Raw genomic sequence first — 18,953 nt, 5'->3', positions numbered from 1 at the left:
AATTTAAGGGACTAGCAAAATGAAACATTATGTAAAATTAAAGGACTAAAAATATAGTTTAACTAATTATTACAATATAAAAAATAATAGAAATTCATAGCTACGTTAAAGAAAGAGTACCGGAGATTTAGAAACTAATCAAATAGGTAAAGAAATATTAATCATATACATAATATTATAACGAAGGTCGAAGGATTCTAGAAGTTAGCTTATAAGAAGAATAGAATGAGAGAAGAAAACACAAGAAAGGCTGTAGTGCTTGTAAATGATTCGTGTAAACACTTAAATTATAAAACAAAATCCTAAAAGTTAAATCAAATAAATTATTCTTCACAATGCAAGGCCCGTGATACCGTACGCATGCTCTTCATTATTAATTATAAGGTCATCAGTACAATTAATTAACTTTGATCACTTTGTCGAAAATCTAATTCTGATAACTGCCAGTACGATGTTTAATTGTTGATGTGTCTTTGAATTGAATATAACTCTCTTGGATCTACTACTGTGTGTAATTGGTCCCGTCCACGTGACAATGTTCTTGTATCCCGACGAAGATTTGTTTTCTGAAACAATCAAAGCCCTCTAATATTTTAATTAACATAAGTGAAAACAAAAATTTAAAAATTTATGTCTCATATTTAAAAATTTAATTAACTAAGAATATGGCCAAGTGTAAGTGGTTCTCTTCACTCGGTCTCTTGCATGTCAAAACCTTTTGTAGGTTGCTCTTTCCATAATATTAGCCTTTCAATGGAAAATACTAATGTCATCATTACAAGTTCAAAAAAAGAAAGCTCTTTGAACTTATAAATCTAACTTATCTTGTGAAACTTTTCAATATGAGACCCACTATAAGTGGCAAGGCGATGACTTAACTGCTACAGTAATTGTTTTTTAATTAGATTACAAGGGGTCAAGCGGGATCGAACCAGTGAACTAACACAACCAAGGATGAGTATCATGCCATTAGGTTACCAATAACACGTTGAAGTTTAATTTAACCTTCAAATCTTAATTTGTACATATTGTTTGCTATATTATATTATATTATATTATATTATATTATTTATTTATTTATCAGTATTGCTTGTTTAGTCAAAAATATAATCTAAAAAATATAAAAGACACAGAAATTTTAAACTACAAAAATTTGAACTTCTCTCTTGAATTTGAACTCGTCGTCAAAGATTGACAAAGATATAAAATAAAGACAATCCTAGAAGTTACGTTTGTTATGAGGGTTATATTTCGTCAAAGGAAAACAAATATTTCTGTGTCCAAATTACATTTATTTGATCAGAACTGGTCTACAAACTAAATAATTCAACACGAGGTACAATTGAGAGTTTTATCATCTAAAATGTACAGAGATATACATATTCAGTTATCCACTATATATGTCTGAACGTTGGGAGAACTTCATATATATGGAATTGATGCTGTTTTGATTCTAACAATCTCCGCTGCAGAAAACTTGATCTTCCCACAGGAAAGAGCTGTTGCTAAGCATCTGTAATCTGCCATAGGAATCAAGTTCTTGGTTGTAATTTTCTGAATGAACAACATAAACATGTGTGTTTGTTTTGAAGCTGTGAGTTTATTCATCAGTTTGAGAGATAAACCCCAGTTCCATTGCTTTGGTTGATGGCTCACAAGATTGAGGCTGTGGCTGTCTCAGCTGTAGATAGGTTGGTGCATGCAACGCTTCACAAGTCTAATTAAAAGAAAAATGACACTCCATTTAGTCTCAGAAAGAAAACTTGAAATGTTTAACTTTTCATTTTAATATGGTTATCTAATTGAGTCAGATTCAAGAATTGTTAGGTTTAATTAAAGGTAACTCCTTCCACTAGATTCAACCATGTGTTGGTGACAATTTAACTTTAATAGATAGTGTAGGCACAGTAGATGGTATCATCATCTTCCCTCCTTTTTCTTGTGCAATTGTGGGCTAGCTTGTTGATTGTATAAGCATATACGCTTGTGAGACTGATAAAATTTTATAATGGAAAGATGAATAGCACGTGTACATGATCTAACTTGATAAAATGTTTTTATCAACTTAATTACCTTCTGTAATTCTGCATTTTCTTTACTAATGACTTTAATCCTTTTATAGAGTTCTACATTTTCTTGACTAATTTGATATCCCTGCAATATAACAGCACATCAACAAAATGAGTCAGAAATTTTGGGAATGAATTTCATACTTGGCAAGATCAGAAATAGTATTCTTGAATACCTTTTGATGCAACTTTTTAATCTCATCCTTTAAACATTGTTCCTGAGGATAATTTAATGATCAAGTTAAATGCTTGTCCAGTAAAAAGCGACGAGACATGTTAAATTAAATGAAGATATGAGTTGAATTTATCTATGAAACCTTTTTGATCCGGACGCTTCTTAAACTTATCCCAAGTTGATTTTCCAAATTTCGCAATTCATTAATGCTCAAACCAGAAATTTGTTCACCCATCAATTGCCTGCATTTTAATTTCCAAAACGGGAAATGAGTTACTTCTGGTTTACCAAGTAGCTATAGTCTCTTAAATTCAAAGGATATAAAAGGAATGAAACAATTGCTATTGAAAAGAGAGTTTATGATAGTTGAGTGAGTTCTAAAGTATTAGTGTATTGCACTGCTTGTTCATTTGCATTTTTTTGATTGCCTGCATGTAATATATATCATGCTCAAGGCACTGTCAGGCGCTAATATGGACACATCTCCTCGTATATGTGATCATCTGCTTTTTCCCCCATGTTGAGACCAAAATTTTGCCAGCAAAAAGTAATAATGCTCCTTCCAATATTTGATTTTCTTCTTTATAATAGAGTAGTGATTAAGTTTTGTTACCTGTGGCATTCTTGCAAGTGTTGCAGTTGTTGCCTCAAAACTGTTGCTTCTCTTTGCCAAAACTGCCAAATGAAAAAACATATATCATCAAATATATATATATATATACAGCTTAAATATCATGTCGAATAAAGAGTAATGCAAACATGAGGAAGAAGGCATGAATTGTAACCCAAGATATAAGTATGAAGATGCAAGAATATTATTTAGCTGTCTTGATGACATCATGTCAAGAGACATGCATGGTTCCATATGGGAGATAGTTAATTTCTAGTTATATAGTGTTAATATCATTAGATCATGTGCGTGACTCGGTGCTTCACACTTAGCCAGCATAATTAATTTTCCCATTTTTCTGTAAAATAATCTTATTGCTTGGTGATGAAAATGCAAAGGCAACGGAAGTTGGAACCTTAATTTGATGCACTGTTGTAGTAGCTAGAGTAACCATAGAATGAACTGTAAGAAGAAACCTCAAAAATATGTGTTGAGGAATGGTATTTAATTTAAGCTTGTACCTTGACTTCTGAAGCAGGATCTAGTAGCTGACAATGGTCCCCTTTCTGTTCATTGTAGCGATCAATAATAGATTTCATGCTGCTATAAGCAGAGATAACCCAATCAAAATAAGATGAAATTAAATACATGTTATAGAATCTTTGTACGTATCATTTCTGTTCAAATTACAACTTGCAAGAGACAATATTTATTATGAACTTAGAAGATTAAACAAGACTCCCTCCATCTCAAGTTATAAGGCACTTTTAGAAAAGATTTAGCATCTCAAAATATAAGACACTTTGATAAAAATAAAGTTTTATTAATAATACTTTTTCAATATTACCCTTCCCATATATTCTTTCTATTCAATATTCTTTCATCAATATGAAGTGTTGAATGAACAGTATTTTTGAAAGCTTATATTTTTGTCTTAAAAAAGTAATGTTATAAAGTGTATCTAATGAATTTTATTGGTATATGATATTTTGTTTAAAAGTATCTTAAAATTTAAGACAGAGAGAGTATTTGTTAAACTTGACATTATTAGGGTAAGCTCCCTAAGGACAATATTAGGATATGCTTTCACAAACAAGGGAAGGCATTAATTGATGCTTGGTGTGCACTGGATTTACTAGATCCTCCCTTCCCCCCAACCAAGAAAAAAAAAAAATCTTCCCTCTCTCCTGTGTCTCTGATCAGTTACATGTGCTCAACTATTATATCTGCGTGCTATTTTGAACATTTTTCATGACATTTAGAACCATTAATTAGTAATTGATAATTTTTCAGTTGATATATCATGTATTAAAAGAATAATGAGCATGGGTAGTTTTTGAGCTAAAATGGATTATTATTGCCCTGTTTTTTTTTTTCCCGTTCTAATAATATACTCTTTTCGGTCTTTTTTTTATAAAACACTTGGAGGGAAAACTTTTTTGTCCTTTTTATATGAGATATCTATTACATATTTTCCATAGTACCCTTATTAATATATCAAGGCAATGATACACATAATCATCACGAAGATCATCTATTAAGACATGATCAGAGTCATCGTAAAAGTTGTGAAATCAATACATTTTAGCACCAAGAATTTGTGGGATTTTCTTTATAAGCTCAAGAGCTTTATATTTACTCTCTCCAAATCACAATATATAGCATTAGTAACTTCACAATTCTAAAAAACAAAATTAGATGAGACCTTAATTTTTTTAAAAAATTTGCATTTTTCAATCATACCCTCATTTAATATTTTATATAAAGTACCTTGATAATGATAACCGAAATTTCATTGCATCACTTTTTCAAAAATATTAATAAATAAAGCAAAGATATGGTTAAAAATAATGATAAAAACTATATAATGACTTATATTTAATTTTGAACTAGTTTGGCAAGACTTTATATTGTAGTCGAGAAAGAGTGAGTCATTATAGAGTTGAGTGTCTAGGAGTCAAAATAGGGGAAAAGTTGAGGATGTGGGATGCAAGGGCTTCGTGATTCTAATTCTATTCATGTGATATTGGGCCACGTGTAGATCTTATTTGCGAAATTGTTCATTATGCACAGTTTGTTTGTTTGTTTTTTGGACAGTTTCTCCTTTTCTCTTTATGATAATAAGATATTTTCCTAACTATTTTCAAGAATGGTGTTATCGTTGTTTTAATTTATAAAACACTTTTAAATAAAATTTTATATATAAATAAAATTTATTGAATATACTTTATCACCTTAATTACTTTTTCAAAAGAAAACTATAAACTTTTAAAAATGTTCTTAATTTAATATTTCATTTATGAAATAATATTAAAGATAGATACTATATGAGAAGGATAATATTAAAAAAGTATTATTAATGAAACTTTATTTTTGTTAAAGTATCTTGTATTTTGCAATATTAAAACTCTCTCAAAAGTGTCTTATAAATAAGATGGGAGAGTACACTTTAGCTAGGGTTAAGGTTAGAAATAGTTCTATAAATAAGGTGACAATTTCTTCATTTGCCAGACCCAATTTGATTGATTGAATAAATCAAAATTTTTCTCTCTCAATTTCTCTCTCCTCCTCCTCCTTTTTGTTTCACATAAAGCGGGTGGTGGGGATAATAGAGGACGGAGAACAAGAAGAAAAAAAGGGGGAAGCTAGACGAATAGGGAGTTGGCTTTCCTCCTTTACAGTGAAGGAAATACTATAGATCAGGACAATTAAATTAATTTGATGTTCTACATTTGATAATTTATAAAAATAAAAATTTAATTTGAGCAATTCAGATTTGCAGTGGAGGAGTGGTGGAGGAAAAACTCAATAGAGAGAAACCAGTCTGATGAATAGTGGGAGAAAGAGAATAAGCTCAGGGATACAGCACTCAAGCAATCAAATTTGTTAAATTCATCAAAAGGCCTAACAAGTAATAAAAAAAACCTAGCATTATTTAAGGAAGCAAATTATCCCAAAAGTAAAAGGCAAACTAAGTAAATCATACTAATTAAATAAAAAGGAGAGAATTGCATCTAAGGATCTCCAAAGGGAATTATTAGAAAAGTTTAGCCAATAGTAATCTAATGACCAATCATTTTAATAACAAATAATTTTATATTGATTCTTATTTGTGAATAATTCTCTTAACAAGTTTTTAGATGTGATTCTTCCAATAGAAAAGTTTAGCCATAATAATCTAAAAATTACATTTATTCAAATGAAATCTTGATACGAATCAAATTTAAAAGATAACCCTGTTAAAACAAGAACTCTAAATCTAGATAATCCTGTTTCACCACATAGTCTCGCCATTTAGGTTTGTAAGTATCAACCCAGACCATGTCCATTTGCACTCCACAATCAGAAAATCCTTATCAAAATTTATAACTAACCTTAATATGTTGTATATAGTTATATATTTATATGTATGTATGTGAACGGAGAATTAATTTAAGATCAGCTAGCAGAAGGAGTTTCTGATATTTCTATCAAGCCCTACACACACACACACACACCCACCCCAAACCTATAGGCAAATATATATAAGATCAGGAAAAAACAGCCAAACATACAAATCTAAAGCATCAATCTTCGAGCTTGCAGATGCTCCGCTCTCTCTCTCTCTCTCTCAAGACACACACACACAAAGTGGTGCGAAGATATAAGAGAACATGTTAGTTTCTTCTTGTACCAACAACCACACAGTATTGTTGCTGAAATTGGAACACAACTGCATAGTACTGACAGGATATCATCACATTTCATCTCGGTAGAGAGGAAAAGAAAAAAAAACCAGAAAAGAAGAAGATCTAAAGGCATATTACTTAGATCAAAGGAGGGATCAGAAGCACAGTGAAAATAACTTGCTGAGACTGCTTTTGAAATAGCAAAGAAAGGAAAAATAAATTAAGCTGGGAAGGAACCTGGAGCTTCCATATTCATAGAGCTTGCCGGAGCTGGAGAAGACAATAACACCAACTTGTGCGTCGCAGAGGATCGCAAGCTCCCTCGCTTTCTTGAACAATCCACTTCTTCTTTTTGAGAAAGTCACTTGCCTGTTCGTTGAATCATCGATCCTCTTGATCGCAATCTTTGCTCTGCCCATCTCTCTAGCTAGGGCTTCTCAGACCAGCTGCCGCACAAAAATCCGTAATAATGCTGAAATTATTCATCAAGGATCTCTTAAACAAAACCATACGCATAACTAAAACATCAATAAAATAAAAACATAAAAATCGTAATAAATAGTTCAGATATATGCTGGAGGAGCTGGAACTTACAGAACAATTGTAGAAGAAGAAGAAGAAGAAGAAGAAGGTCCTGACTAGAGAGGCTTTTGAGGATAATGTGCTTTGAATACTTTATTCGGATTCTTGTCAAGCGGTTGTGTTTCGTCTGTCTCGATTCTATCATCATTTTGGGTTTAGAAAACCGGTTTTTTCGGGCAGTAAAAAACATGTAGTGGTTTTCTTGCCAAGATGTTGACCTAAACACACGAGGGCTGCCAGGTAGACTGATGGCGAGGGACAGGTGTCAGTCAGAGAGAGCGAGTGTATGTCGTGTGAAGTGTCTGCGAATGGTGGGGTTTTAGAAGCGACTGAGGTTTGGTATTCTCTGACGTATGGGGATGTGACACGTGGCATGATGAAAGTGAGATATCTCATATTTTGATGGGAAAATTTCCTTAAACGCTGTAGAAATTAATTTATAGCGAATTCCTAAAATTCTAAAAATATCAATTTAGTTTTTTATAGATTTTATGTGGACAAAACTAAAATTAAGTTTTTGAAAAAAAAAACATAAATTATCCTAATTTTTTAAGTTAATTGTTCATTTTTCATATAATATTTATTTTTTTATATGAATAGTTCATGCATATAACTTTACTTGTTTATATTTATAGTGGTGTTATATTATTAATGAGATTTATTAATTTTACTCACATCAGTTATTTATTTTTTTACGTGGGTTGCTCATAAGCCTAATTTCATTTGTTTATATTTACAGTAATGTTATATTGTTAATAAAAGTTATAAATGTCTCTTACATTAATTATTTATTTTTTATACATTAATTGTATATTTAATTTCTTTACGTCGCTTGTTTTTATTTAAGAGAATTAGGGTTCTTTGTATTTTTTTCTTCAAAAACTTAATTTTAATTTGACTTAAATGGGGCTCACATGATCTGAATTGATATTTCTAAATTTTAAGGGTTGATTGTAAATAAATTTGGTTAGAGTTTAATGAAATTTTTCGTATGTCGATTATGGATTTGGCGATGAGCAGCCAATGGTGACGTCATTCTTGACATTTTTACCAGAGTTATCCCGGTCTCTCCCATATCATGTTTGTTATAGATATAATTAAATTATTAATGTTATTTAAAAAAAATTTTAGTCTATCCTTGTTAAATACTGCCTGTAAAAATATTTTGTATTTTTTACGATAAAAGGAAACGATAGAAATATATTTTGTCTTTCATGTGTAACTTTCTTCCCTATTGGTAACAAATTACAAAGGAGTAAAATTAAAAGAAAGTAATTAAGGGTTAATCTTTTTTATATAATGTGACTCAAAGGAATCATCACTCCATTCTAAAACATGATTTATATATAGGACGGGAAGAATTAGTTCCGGTTTAAATGAAAAGCATATTTTTAAAAGCAATATTTGATCTAAAATTTAAGTGTTCTAAAAATCCAAATTATTACTTGTTCCAATCATTTTTAACAACAAATAATTAATTCTCAAAAATAAAAAAATTATAGTTAAAACAGTTGTATTTAGCACTCACATTTAGTCCCCGACAGTATCTCAAATAAGATTGTTTCCAATAAGAGGATGATACCTATTAGCAATTAGAATAGTTGGATTAAAAAATGTTACAAAAATAATTCTTTTATGAAATATCCTTATTTAGTAATTGACCAAGGATCTTTAAATTTTAATAATTGATTTCATTAATAAATACTACACTTTTTAATGAGTGTTAGGGGATGGATGATAAATGCTTCCTATAAAAGGTTGTTATTTTTAATACTCTCTTGACCTCTGGTTCCACACACACACACACACATATATATGGCAAAGAGTGAATATTTGTTTTGGTTCTATTTATAAGTTATCTCTATGATTTTTGTATCCGTCATTATCAATTTGCATCTATTAAATATTTTTAAGGTTATTAAATATTGGAGTGTTATATTTTATTGAAGTATGAATCTCAACATATCTAATAAGGATAAAGTTGGAGACTTCTTAAATTTTTAAATAAAGTTAATCAAATTTAAGATTTTATTGATTTTTGGTGAAACATTTTGAAAATAATTTATAAATAAAATAAAAAAGAGAAAAGAACAATATCAATTGTCTTATAAAAAGGTCTCAAGGGAATATACCATCTTAAATTTTTTAACTATACTCTTTTTGTTTAATTGAGCTCCATAATGTGTTCTAGGCAATATTTTAAAAACTGGACCAAAAGATGAACCGAAAAAGTCAGCGGATCACAGTTTTCATAGTTTAACCGTTTAGAATAGTGGTTGAATCAGTGATATAATATTAAATAAAAAATAATATTTCTATGCATATATATAATATTAAAAATAACAAAATACTAGCACTATCATTCTGGTTCAAAGTTGTTCAGTAATAATATATTAAATTTTAATTTTTCTCATTTTTCATATGTATACATTTTTGTTTACCTTTTTTGTTCATTTAAACCAAATGAGTTTTCAATTCTCTACACTTTCATTAATATAATGCTAATAAATAAATTGTGCACTCAATATTTCACTATAATAAGCTAGAAGTAGATATTAATATTTTAAAATTGAATAAAAAATTTTACTATTAAAATAAGTTTAAAAAGAAAAAATGGTTAAAAAATTAAATCATTCTAACCAATTCGACCGTCTAGATTAGTTTGGGTCTCTAAACATTAGTTATAGGAACTTAATCGTATTTTTGGTATAGCTAATTAGACTAAAATTGAAAGACATTTAATTTAAAAAGATTAAAAACAAAGGCAACTTTTTTACAAGGTATAAATTAGCTTGAGTTGCCATAAATTTAAAAATTTAAGTACATCCATAACTCTCAATAAAATGTGTTTAGTTTTATGTTTGAGATTCACTAAAACTAGTAGTAGAAATAGGCTAAGCTAAGTTAGGCTTTGACTAAATAAGCCTGAATTTGTATGATAAATTAGAGGCCTAAACCTAACTTAAAGTAACATTGAGCGTACTTAAAGCTTGATCTAACTTAAAAGCTTATTTAAAAGTCTACTGAAAAGTAAACATTTTAAATAGGCTTATATTTTAGTTTTAAACATCTCAAATATGTTTTAGAACTATTAATATATAATATATAACTTGATTTATCAATTATAATATATAGTAATTAAAATGACTAAGTAATAATATTAAAATCAATATCTAAGTCCAATTAGATTGGGAACATAACCAAAAATAAAAAAGAATAGATTGATTAAAAATTAAAGGGTTAAACTAATATGTATGTGATATATTACATATATGTGTGTGTAAATATGTCGGCATGTTGGGCTCATAGGATACGCCTTAAAAAAATAGGCTTGGTTTATTTAATTAAATAAGCCTAATTAAAGACCTAAACCTAACCTAAGCTTATTTAGTAAATAGGTTAGGCTAAATTTGAAGTAGGCCAAGATGTAGGCTTCTAATAAAGGCTTGGCTTATTCTCAACCCTAACTAAAACCATAAAATATTTTACTAGTTTGTAAATATTTTTAGCGTAGATATTGGTTTGTAAATCGAAATCACTAAATAAAAGAAAAGAATATTTTAATTAATTTCAAATCTGAACCCAAATAAAAGGTTTTCAATTTAAGTGATTAATAATTAATGGATTGATCTATGGAGAAGTCAGGCTGAAAAAAATAATGTCTGGATTTTTATAGATCCCTTATAAATTATTTGTGAATTGAATTAAAAAAACTGTATCTTGTCAAAAAAATTTGAACATAATGTACGTAAAATATTATTTTTCCTGAAACATATAAAAATAGATAAATACAAGTTGATCTGCAAATCATGTGCTCCACTGAAGATGGTGCTTCTTTTCGCGCTTAGCATGATAAGCGACCAAAATTATCATGCTCACATGATTAGCATTTATGAGATTTTTTTTACCCCAAATTTTATTCCTAAGATGCTTAGGAAGTTGAGTATGGCCCTTTTCTGAATTTTTTTTGAGTACACTCTCACTTTTATATTCTTAAGTTGTATATATTTAACAAATTTTTTAATTCTGTTGGCAAAAATATATTTATTAAATTTCTTGCGCTCAGATCATCCATATGAAGTGGCACGTGACGGAAGAAACAGCTAGCATCCACGATAAATTAATATTAATTTTTTTTATTACTCACCGTTATTATTCCAGCAAACCTATTCGAGATAGGTGTTGGAACGCCCTAGCCTACTTTAAGATCAGTCTATTCTATTTATTAAATATAATAAATAGACTCAAGTTAAATTTAAACATTTAATTAGGCCTATTTAATTAAGCCATACTTATTTTTTAAGGCCTAGTCTGTAGTCCAATAGGTCGATCAATTTACATACACACATTATATAATATAATACATACATATTAGTTTTGTCATTTAATTTTTAATTAATTTATTCTCTTTTATTTTTAGTTATATTTTTAATTAGATTAGACTTATATATTAATTTTAATATTATTAATTTATTATTGTATTGTATTATAGTTGATAAGTTTTTTTAATTATTATATATTATAACTAATAAATTAAGTTATATATTTATATTAATAATCCTAAAGTATATTTAAGACATTTAAAACAAAAAATGTGAGCTTACTTAAAATGTTTATCTTTAAGTAGGTTTTTAAATATGTTTTCAAGTCAGGCTCAAATTTTTGATTTACTATACAAACTTAAGTTTATTTAATCAAAGTCTAGCTCGGGTTAACCTCACCCTAGATATAATCAAATATTAAATGTGGCCCCTTTTGTAATTTGGAAGTTGTGATAAATTAATATTCTTCCCCATTAAGTTCGGTCATGACAGACTCAAACATTGCCTAGTCCCAAGTAAAACTTTTTAGGATGGGAAAATCCCATCTAAGGACCCGTTGAAGCATATAATTACAAAAAGGACTAAACAATTTTGAATTTATTATGCAATTCCTAAGGTCTTATTTGCAAATAATTAATATTGATTCATCATGAAATAATCCTTATAAGTGGAAATGAAAGGCAGTCCCTAGTGGTTTGAATGTGTAGACTTGTTATTCATTTCCTTGTTTTTAAAACGCACTCCCTTCATACTACAATATAGTATATCTTTTAGAAATCATCTTTGAACCAAAATATAAAAGCAATATTAGGTAATTTTTATAATTTTTTAACATTACCCCAACTTTATTCACTATTGTTTTTGAAAAAAATAATCAATAAGAATTTTAATTGTCATTTCACTCATATAAGATATTTAATAAAGGTAAAATTTAAAAGATATAAAACTTTAAAAAAAATAATCATTTAATTTTTTTATAGTTTTGACTTAGTTATAATTCAATTCTTAAATTTTAATTTATTGTAACTTAGTTGTTGTAATTTTAGCTTGATTATAATTTATTCCCAAAACTTTGATCCGCTACAACTCATATAGTTTTAGTAATTTAAAATATTAGTCTCTTTATTTTAGAAAATAAAATTATTAAAAAATAATTCTAATCTTTATAAAAATTAAAAGTTTGACTATTTTAAAATATTAGTCTTTAAATTTTAAAATTATTTTGACCTTCATGATATTATTTTCTAAAAATATAAGGATTGATATCTTAAATTATTAAATTATAAGGATTGACTTTTACTGTGTTAAAGTTTAGAGATGAGTTACTATCAAGTTCAAATTATAATGGCCATGTTACACTGATTTAAAGTTTAAGAATTGAATTATGACTAAGTTAAAAATATAAAGATCAAATTAAATGACTAATTTTTCCAATGATTTAGGATATTAAGGTCTTGCTTAACCTTTTTATAAATACAAAATAATTATCAATGCCCTATTATCGTCCAGTGAGAGCAATGATTATTTGTTTTTGTTATGAATGGTTGCTTCTTAAAAAATTCTCTGGCTCATCATTTTCCTCTAACATTGTGGTTTATATGTGTGGATTTGTTATTTTCCACACACTTGCTTATTAAAAGGTTGCTTTTTTCGAATGGTTTCTTCAACCATATTTCCATTTCACTAAGAGAGGTTGTTTTTTTTTTTCTTTTTTAATCTTATTTGCATATCAGATCTTGGGGATTGCAGAACGAATTCAGAATTGCATGGTTCTTTTTTTTTTTGGCAGTTAATATGCTCCAATGATCCTTAGATGTGATTTTCCCTTTTAAGATTTTAGCATGAAGATCATGTAATGCAATTAACAATTAAGAACTCCTTTGATATGATGAGGATTTTTAATGGATCAATTGGAATCAGAATCAGAGTAGAGTTGAATATCATGTAATTTTTATTTTTATAATTGTATTTATAATATGAAAAGATAAAAATGCCCCTAACAAATTTTAAAAATTCCCGATCAAACCCAAAAACTTTCTCATTTTCAAGCTGCCGTTGACCACTCCATCACCATAGCTACCGACTGTATCACATTGTCCAGATAACCAATTTTACAAAACCAGGAACTCCATTCTCAAAAACTACTAAAAATAAAAAAAGAATGGAGAACCAAATGCAACATAACAGGAGGAAGAATAAGGCGAGTTTGTGTTTGTTGTAGACAGTCGAAATTGATGCAAATGGAAACTAAACCTTGAATCATCAATGCAAGCGAGAAAGATGAAGTCACAGGTCGAGAAGATGAAATCGAAGAGCAAAGAGGTAAGTCGTGGAAGAGATATTGGTGGCTCAAAGGGTGACGGAGCTGGGATGATGAGGACCCAGATCTAATAGTGGCTAAGATCGCCAAGGCAAGAGGAATATCGGTGGTGGCCATGTAGTCCCCAGGATGATGGGAAGAAGGATTCTAGATGTTAAGATTCATGATTTTTCATGAGGTTAAGGTGATTCGAAATGCTCCTGAATCCTCCAAAAGGTTCCAAGTAACCTTGAGAAGGTTAGAGTGTGTAAGAATATTTTAGAATAATTCACACAACTCTAAGCTCAATATCTTCATATAATTTCTAAATATTTTTTTGTAAATATCTTGATATTTGTTGCAAATATTTAGTAGAGAGTTTTAGAGAATCAACAATAGCTATATAATCAATTGAATTTTCATCGTTCATTAATGATGTGAGAATTTTTTTAGATTTAAGGGAAGGTTGATAGATACCTCACCCCTCCTCATTTTGTAGCCATCCATGAGTTCTCAAGAATCTTCTTTTTCTCAATTTACCTTGGTTCCTCTTATTTTTGAGTTCTCAAGCAATACAAATCTTGCATTCCTACAACTTTCTCAAGCATCATTTGCTCTCAAGCTTTTCCTGTCCTCAACTTAGCCAAGTATCTTACTTTTCAACAAAACCTGGCTTACTTAGCATTTTTTAGTGAATAGTGTCTATATATCATGCGGGTTGAAAGACTAGCTCCATGATATAGAAGTCTAGATGTCATCGACGGTGGATAGACATGGCGATAAGGGTATGAGACTCAAACGATGAAGGGGAGGGGGGAGAGGATAGTGTCAGCAGTTCTATGGAATTTGCCCAATTCCATCATCAGATGGAATTGGATTTTGAGTTTTTTGATGTCACTGGATTTCACAAAGAATCTGAATTGATACATACATACCAAACCACTGACAGCTTGATTCTGTTTCCATTTCCACTTCTCATGAACCAAATTTCAAAGTACCTTAATATATCAAAATATTGATTACATTGTTAAATTTATCTTTGATTTAATACTTTGAAACATTTTCATACTACTTATATAAATAAAAACTATAACAGGAAAAAAATATCAATAAATGTTGCATTGAGCTTTACATATAAAATGAAATAAAAAATTTCTTCTAAAAAATCTATATTTTAAAATGGAATGATTATGTGTAGTATGACTATCATTGCCAATAAAAATTGATCTAATTAATAAGAATTTGACTCAATCTATAAAGTTATTGTTCAAATCATCCCATCGTTCTTGATATGAAAAATATTTCTATAAGCATTTTTGGATTCAAAAACATATCTTAGCTTTGGGGAACTCTAAGATCCAACTTTTTTTGGGTCACCTGAGATCCAAACTTATTAGAAGGCTTTTTTTTTTTTTTCAAATATAATTTCATTTTATTAATATTAATTAATAGAACAGCCTTGAACGGCTTGCAATTTAATCGCATGCTGTGCTTTCTTTTCTTGAATAATAAATATATAAGTTTTTCCGAATAATACTCCGTAGTCAATATTGCAAGTGGATATTAAAATTAAAATAAGCTAATTTTTTTCATTAGAATAAAAAAATACTTACTGGCTAAGAATTTTTCCGTACTATAGTGCATGGCCGGTAGCTCTCCCAATGCCTATGTCATGACATTTTCCTTGTCGTCTGACGGGAGGTCGTTGACCAAATATAATGAATGAGTTATACTATTTAAATATATATATATATCTATATATATATATATATCTACATATTCTTATAATTTTTCTTAATTTTAAATTAAATTTTTATAATATATTTTATTTTAATGCAGCCTTGATAGTTTAATTCATTAAATTTTTTAATCCCTGAAAGTAAAAAATATTAAAATTTTCCTTTGGAAAATAAAATAATTTTTTTTATTTTTATTAAAATATTATATAGCTTAATTTAAAATTAATTACATAATTTTTATAAATCAAAATTTATATAATTAGATTTTATATATATATATTTTTATACACATAAAATTTTCATAAAAAGTTAATAAAAATGTATATACTGTATTAAATCAATTCAGCTTTATTTTTTATTTTTGGCCAAAAATATTATATCAAATTTTCTATAAACTCCACAAATGAGTTTTTGTTTTGGGAAATTTAATAATTTATTATGAATTTAACATTTAGGGATTAATATATGTAATGGATCAAACTATAAGGACTTGATTAAAATAAAATAAAATATAAGGACCTAAATCAAAATTGAGAGAAGTTATAGGGACTTGCAGATTAATTGTTTCTACTATTTTTCTTGTCACAGGAAATTTCAAGGGAGAATGATAAATAAATCTTTTTAAAATAGAAAGATAATAATTTAGTCTCGTAAAATATGATAATATATTCTAAATCTCAAAGGGGCTATTTTTATTGTACTTTAAATTAAGGGATATTTTTATCATTTCATCAAAATTTTTAACAACAATTAGGTTTCTTGTTAGGACTTGAAAGACATTATCACATTTCATGAGACCAAATTATTATTTTTCTATTTTAGAAGGATTTATTTGTCATTCTACCTAGTTTTAAAATAAATTTAATTGATTTTAAAATGGATAAGATTTAAGTACTTGAGTTTATATATTTAATATACTTTTAACCAATTAAATCAAGATAAGTGAATTTTAACGTTTTCTGGCCAATTTTTTTTTAATGTTTTAATAATATTAATAATAAGGATTTGTTATAGAATAAATCATGTATAAAAGATTCACATATCTTGATTTAATTAAAAACAAGAATTCTAAATTTATAAGACTAAGTCTAGAAGTTTTTTTTTTTTAAACTTGTAAATTTTTTTTTCAATTTTGCCATTTATTGAAATTAATAAGCACAATAAAATAATGTCTGGGAGAGAGGTCTCTCCTTTTTCTTTTTACCCTTCTTTGCTCTCCACTTCCCCAATCCTCACCCTTCATTAATTCTATAATTAAAAAATTATTTAATAAAATGATATGAATGGTGAGGATTGGTGAAGTGGAGAGAAAAGGAGGGGACAAAAAAGGAGAGACTCCCATCCATGCCTAGATATTAAGTATGCTACCAACTTGGGATAATATTAGAAAAATAGCTACTACATCTTGCCCGTATATTTAAGATCAAACATAGCTTTAAAGCTTTGGTCTATTGTTGAGGCGAAAGAGAATAAAATATATAGTCTAGTTTTATCACACGCAAACCAAAAATAATAGTTAAAAGTAAGTTACACAATCAAATATGTAGTAGTACTTTTTTGTTTTTGGCCAGTATGTAGTTGTACTTGATGACTTAGACTTACTACTAGATGTTACAATGAATTATCAAAAGTCAAGATTACATTAAGGGAGAATGACGGCTAATATTAAGTCTCAAAGGATCATTTTATTCAACTTAAGTCCCAACAAATTCTTGAATGTAAAGTAAGTCTCTTGAACCTTACGTGACATTTTAATATCGGGTAAAGACTAAAACACTGTTTGTAACTATGTCAGCAAATTCCAAGTGGAGCTCATTTCTCTTTCACCCTAATTGTTAGTGTCGAATACAAACCCATTGATCGCGTTTCGCCTATACTATTGCCTCTCAGCGACGAATTAGAACAACCAGAAATTTCAAACGTGATTGAAATTTTAAACCAGAAAGTTGCTTCTTGATTGTACTCTCATAGAGAGTTTCATAAGCTGTGAAGCTGTGTTGGTGAATGAGAAGAGGGAGCCTACATTTTAGATTATGGGTAGTTTGGTCTTTCAAGTTTCAAAATTAATTGCACATGAGGCGTTCAGGCCTGGCCTACAGTGCATTATCAGAATTTATTGGGTTTTAAGGGCAATTATCTTGCTTCTAAGGGCCTTATATGTGATTATCCTAAGGTTAAAAGTTTTGGTAATTTAAAATATTAGTCTTCAAATTTTAAAATACTTTTAATCTTTATAATTTTATTTTCTAAAATATAAGGATCAATATTTTAAATGGTTAAAATTATAGGACTGAATTACATTATGTCAAAATTTAAGAATTGAGTTACAATTAAGTCAAAGTCAAAATTATAAGAACCAAGTTACACTATGTCAAAATTTAAGGATTGAGTTTCAATTAAATTTTTTAAATATTTTAAGAAATTAATGTTTTACTTATCTTTTTTTAGAATTTTAAAATAGTTATCAATACCCTATATTATATTTCAGTGAGAGTAATGATTGTTCATTTTGTCATGAATGGTAAAATTACTCTCAGTATCATTTTATTCTAACACGGTGATTTGTATGTGTAGATTTGTTATTTTTCACACGCTTATTAAAACAAAATGGTTACTTGTTTTCTTTTGGAATGGTTTCTTTGACTATATTTCCATTTCACTTACAGGGATTATTTTCGTATTTTCTCTTTTAATCTTTTTTGCATATCAGATTTAGGGGACTTCAGAAGGAATTTAGAATTGTTTGGTTTTTATTTTTATTTTTTTGGCAATTAATATGTTCCCAACGGTCCTTAGAAGCGGTTTTTCCTTTTAAAATTTTAGCATAATATCACGTTATACAATTAACAATTAATATATTAAAAAATTGATTGCAATTTTGAATTTATCTCTAATTTAATGCATTGAAACATTTTCATATTACTTATAAATAAAAGTTTAATAGGAAAAATATCAGTAAATGTTGCATTGAACTTTTAAAGACATATAAACTGAAATAAAAATTTTCTTGTAAAAGATATGTATTTAAAATGGAATGAGAAGTATTAATAAAGATTAAAATGTAGCAATGAGAAATATTAATAGAGATTCAAAATCTCAAGATTTGAGTTTATGGGTATTTATCTCCTTTATTATATATTAATTATTAATTTCAACTCCATCTAATGTAAGACTTTTTATATTTGCTTATAACTACTCATGCTTGGGATTAGTGAAAGGACACATTTTAATTCCAAACCTCAACAATCGGCACAACGAGAAAACCTTCAATATTGGGCACTTGAGAAAGGACTGAAGAATAGAATTACTATGTCGATTTAAAAAAATTATATACCTGTGAAGAATTTTGCCCATTATTATGCATGGCTTTTGATATGGTAATTATATTCATTCAACAACTTCCAAATTTCAAGCATCAAGCTTGGCTACCAAGAAGGAAATTTAAGGGGATAAAAAAGAAAAAAACAAATAAATTAAAAGATATATACA

General features: G+C 28.3%; 1 protein-coding gene across 1 annotated transcript; it reads right to left on the bottom strand.

The window, feature by feature from the left end:
* Positions 1 to 1,413: 1,413 nt before the first annotated feature.
* On the bottom strand, positions 1,414 to 6,945 carry LOC129287164 (MADS-box transcription factor 23-like). Its single transcript, XM_054923336.1, has 8 exons — positions 6,760 to 6,945; positions 3,376 to 3,457; positions 2,858 to 2,919; positions 2,387 to 2,486; positions 2,246 to 2,287; positions 2,074 to 2,154; positions 1,657 to 1,717; positions 1,414 to 1,520 (listed from the first exon to the last, which is right to left on the bottom strand). Exons 1-8 carry the CDS (start codon positions 6,939 to 6,941, stop codon positions 1,423 to 1,425), a joined length of 708 nt encoding a protein of 235 aa, XP_054779311.1. The 5' UTR covers positions 6,942 to 6,945; the 3' UTR covers positions 1,414 to 1,422.
* Between the last annotated feature and the right edge of the window lie 12,008 nt (positions 6,946 to 18,953).

Source organism: Prosopis cineraria, unplaced genomic scaffold, assembly GCF_029017545.1.
Source record: "Prosopis cineraria cultivar Desert tree isolate PC_DT_omini unplaced genomic scaffold, ASM2901754v1 PC11, whole genome shotgun sequence".
Lineage (NCBI taxonomy): Eukaryota > Viridiplantae > Streptophyta > Magnoliopsida > Fabales > Fabaceae > Prosopis > Prosopis cineraria.
The sequence above is the reverse complement of the archived record's forward strand: the minus strand, read 5'-3'. Positions and strand labels throughout refer to the sequence as shown.

Excerpts from the sequence above, each read along its gene's own strand:
- LOC129287164 (XM_054923336.1), bottom strand. The coding sequence starts at position 6,941 with ATGGGCAGAGCAAAGATTGCGATCAAGAGGATCGATGATTCAACGAAC. Across the intron at positions 3,458-6,759 it reads TATGAATATGGAAGCTCCAG|CAGCATGAAATCTATTATTG; the intron begins GTTCCTTCCCAG and ends CTCTGCTTATAG. Across the intron at positions 2,155-2,245 it reads TTAAAAAGTTGCATCAAAAG|GGATATCAAATTAGTCAAGA; the intron begins GTATTCAAGAAT and ends GTTATATTGCAG.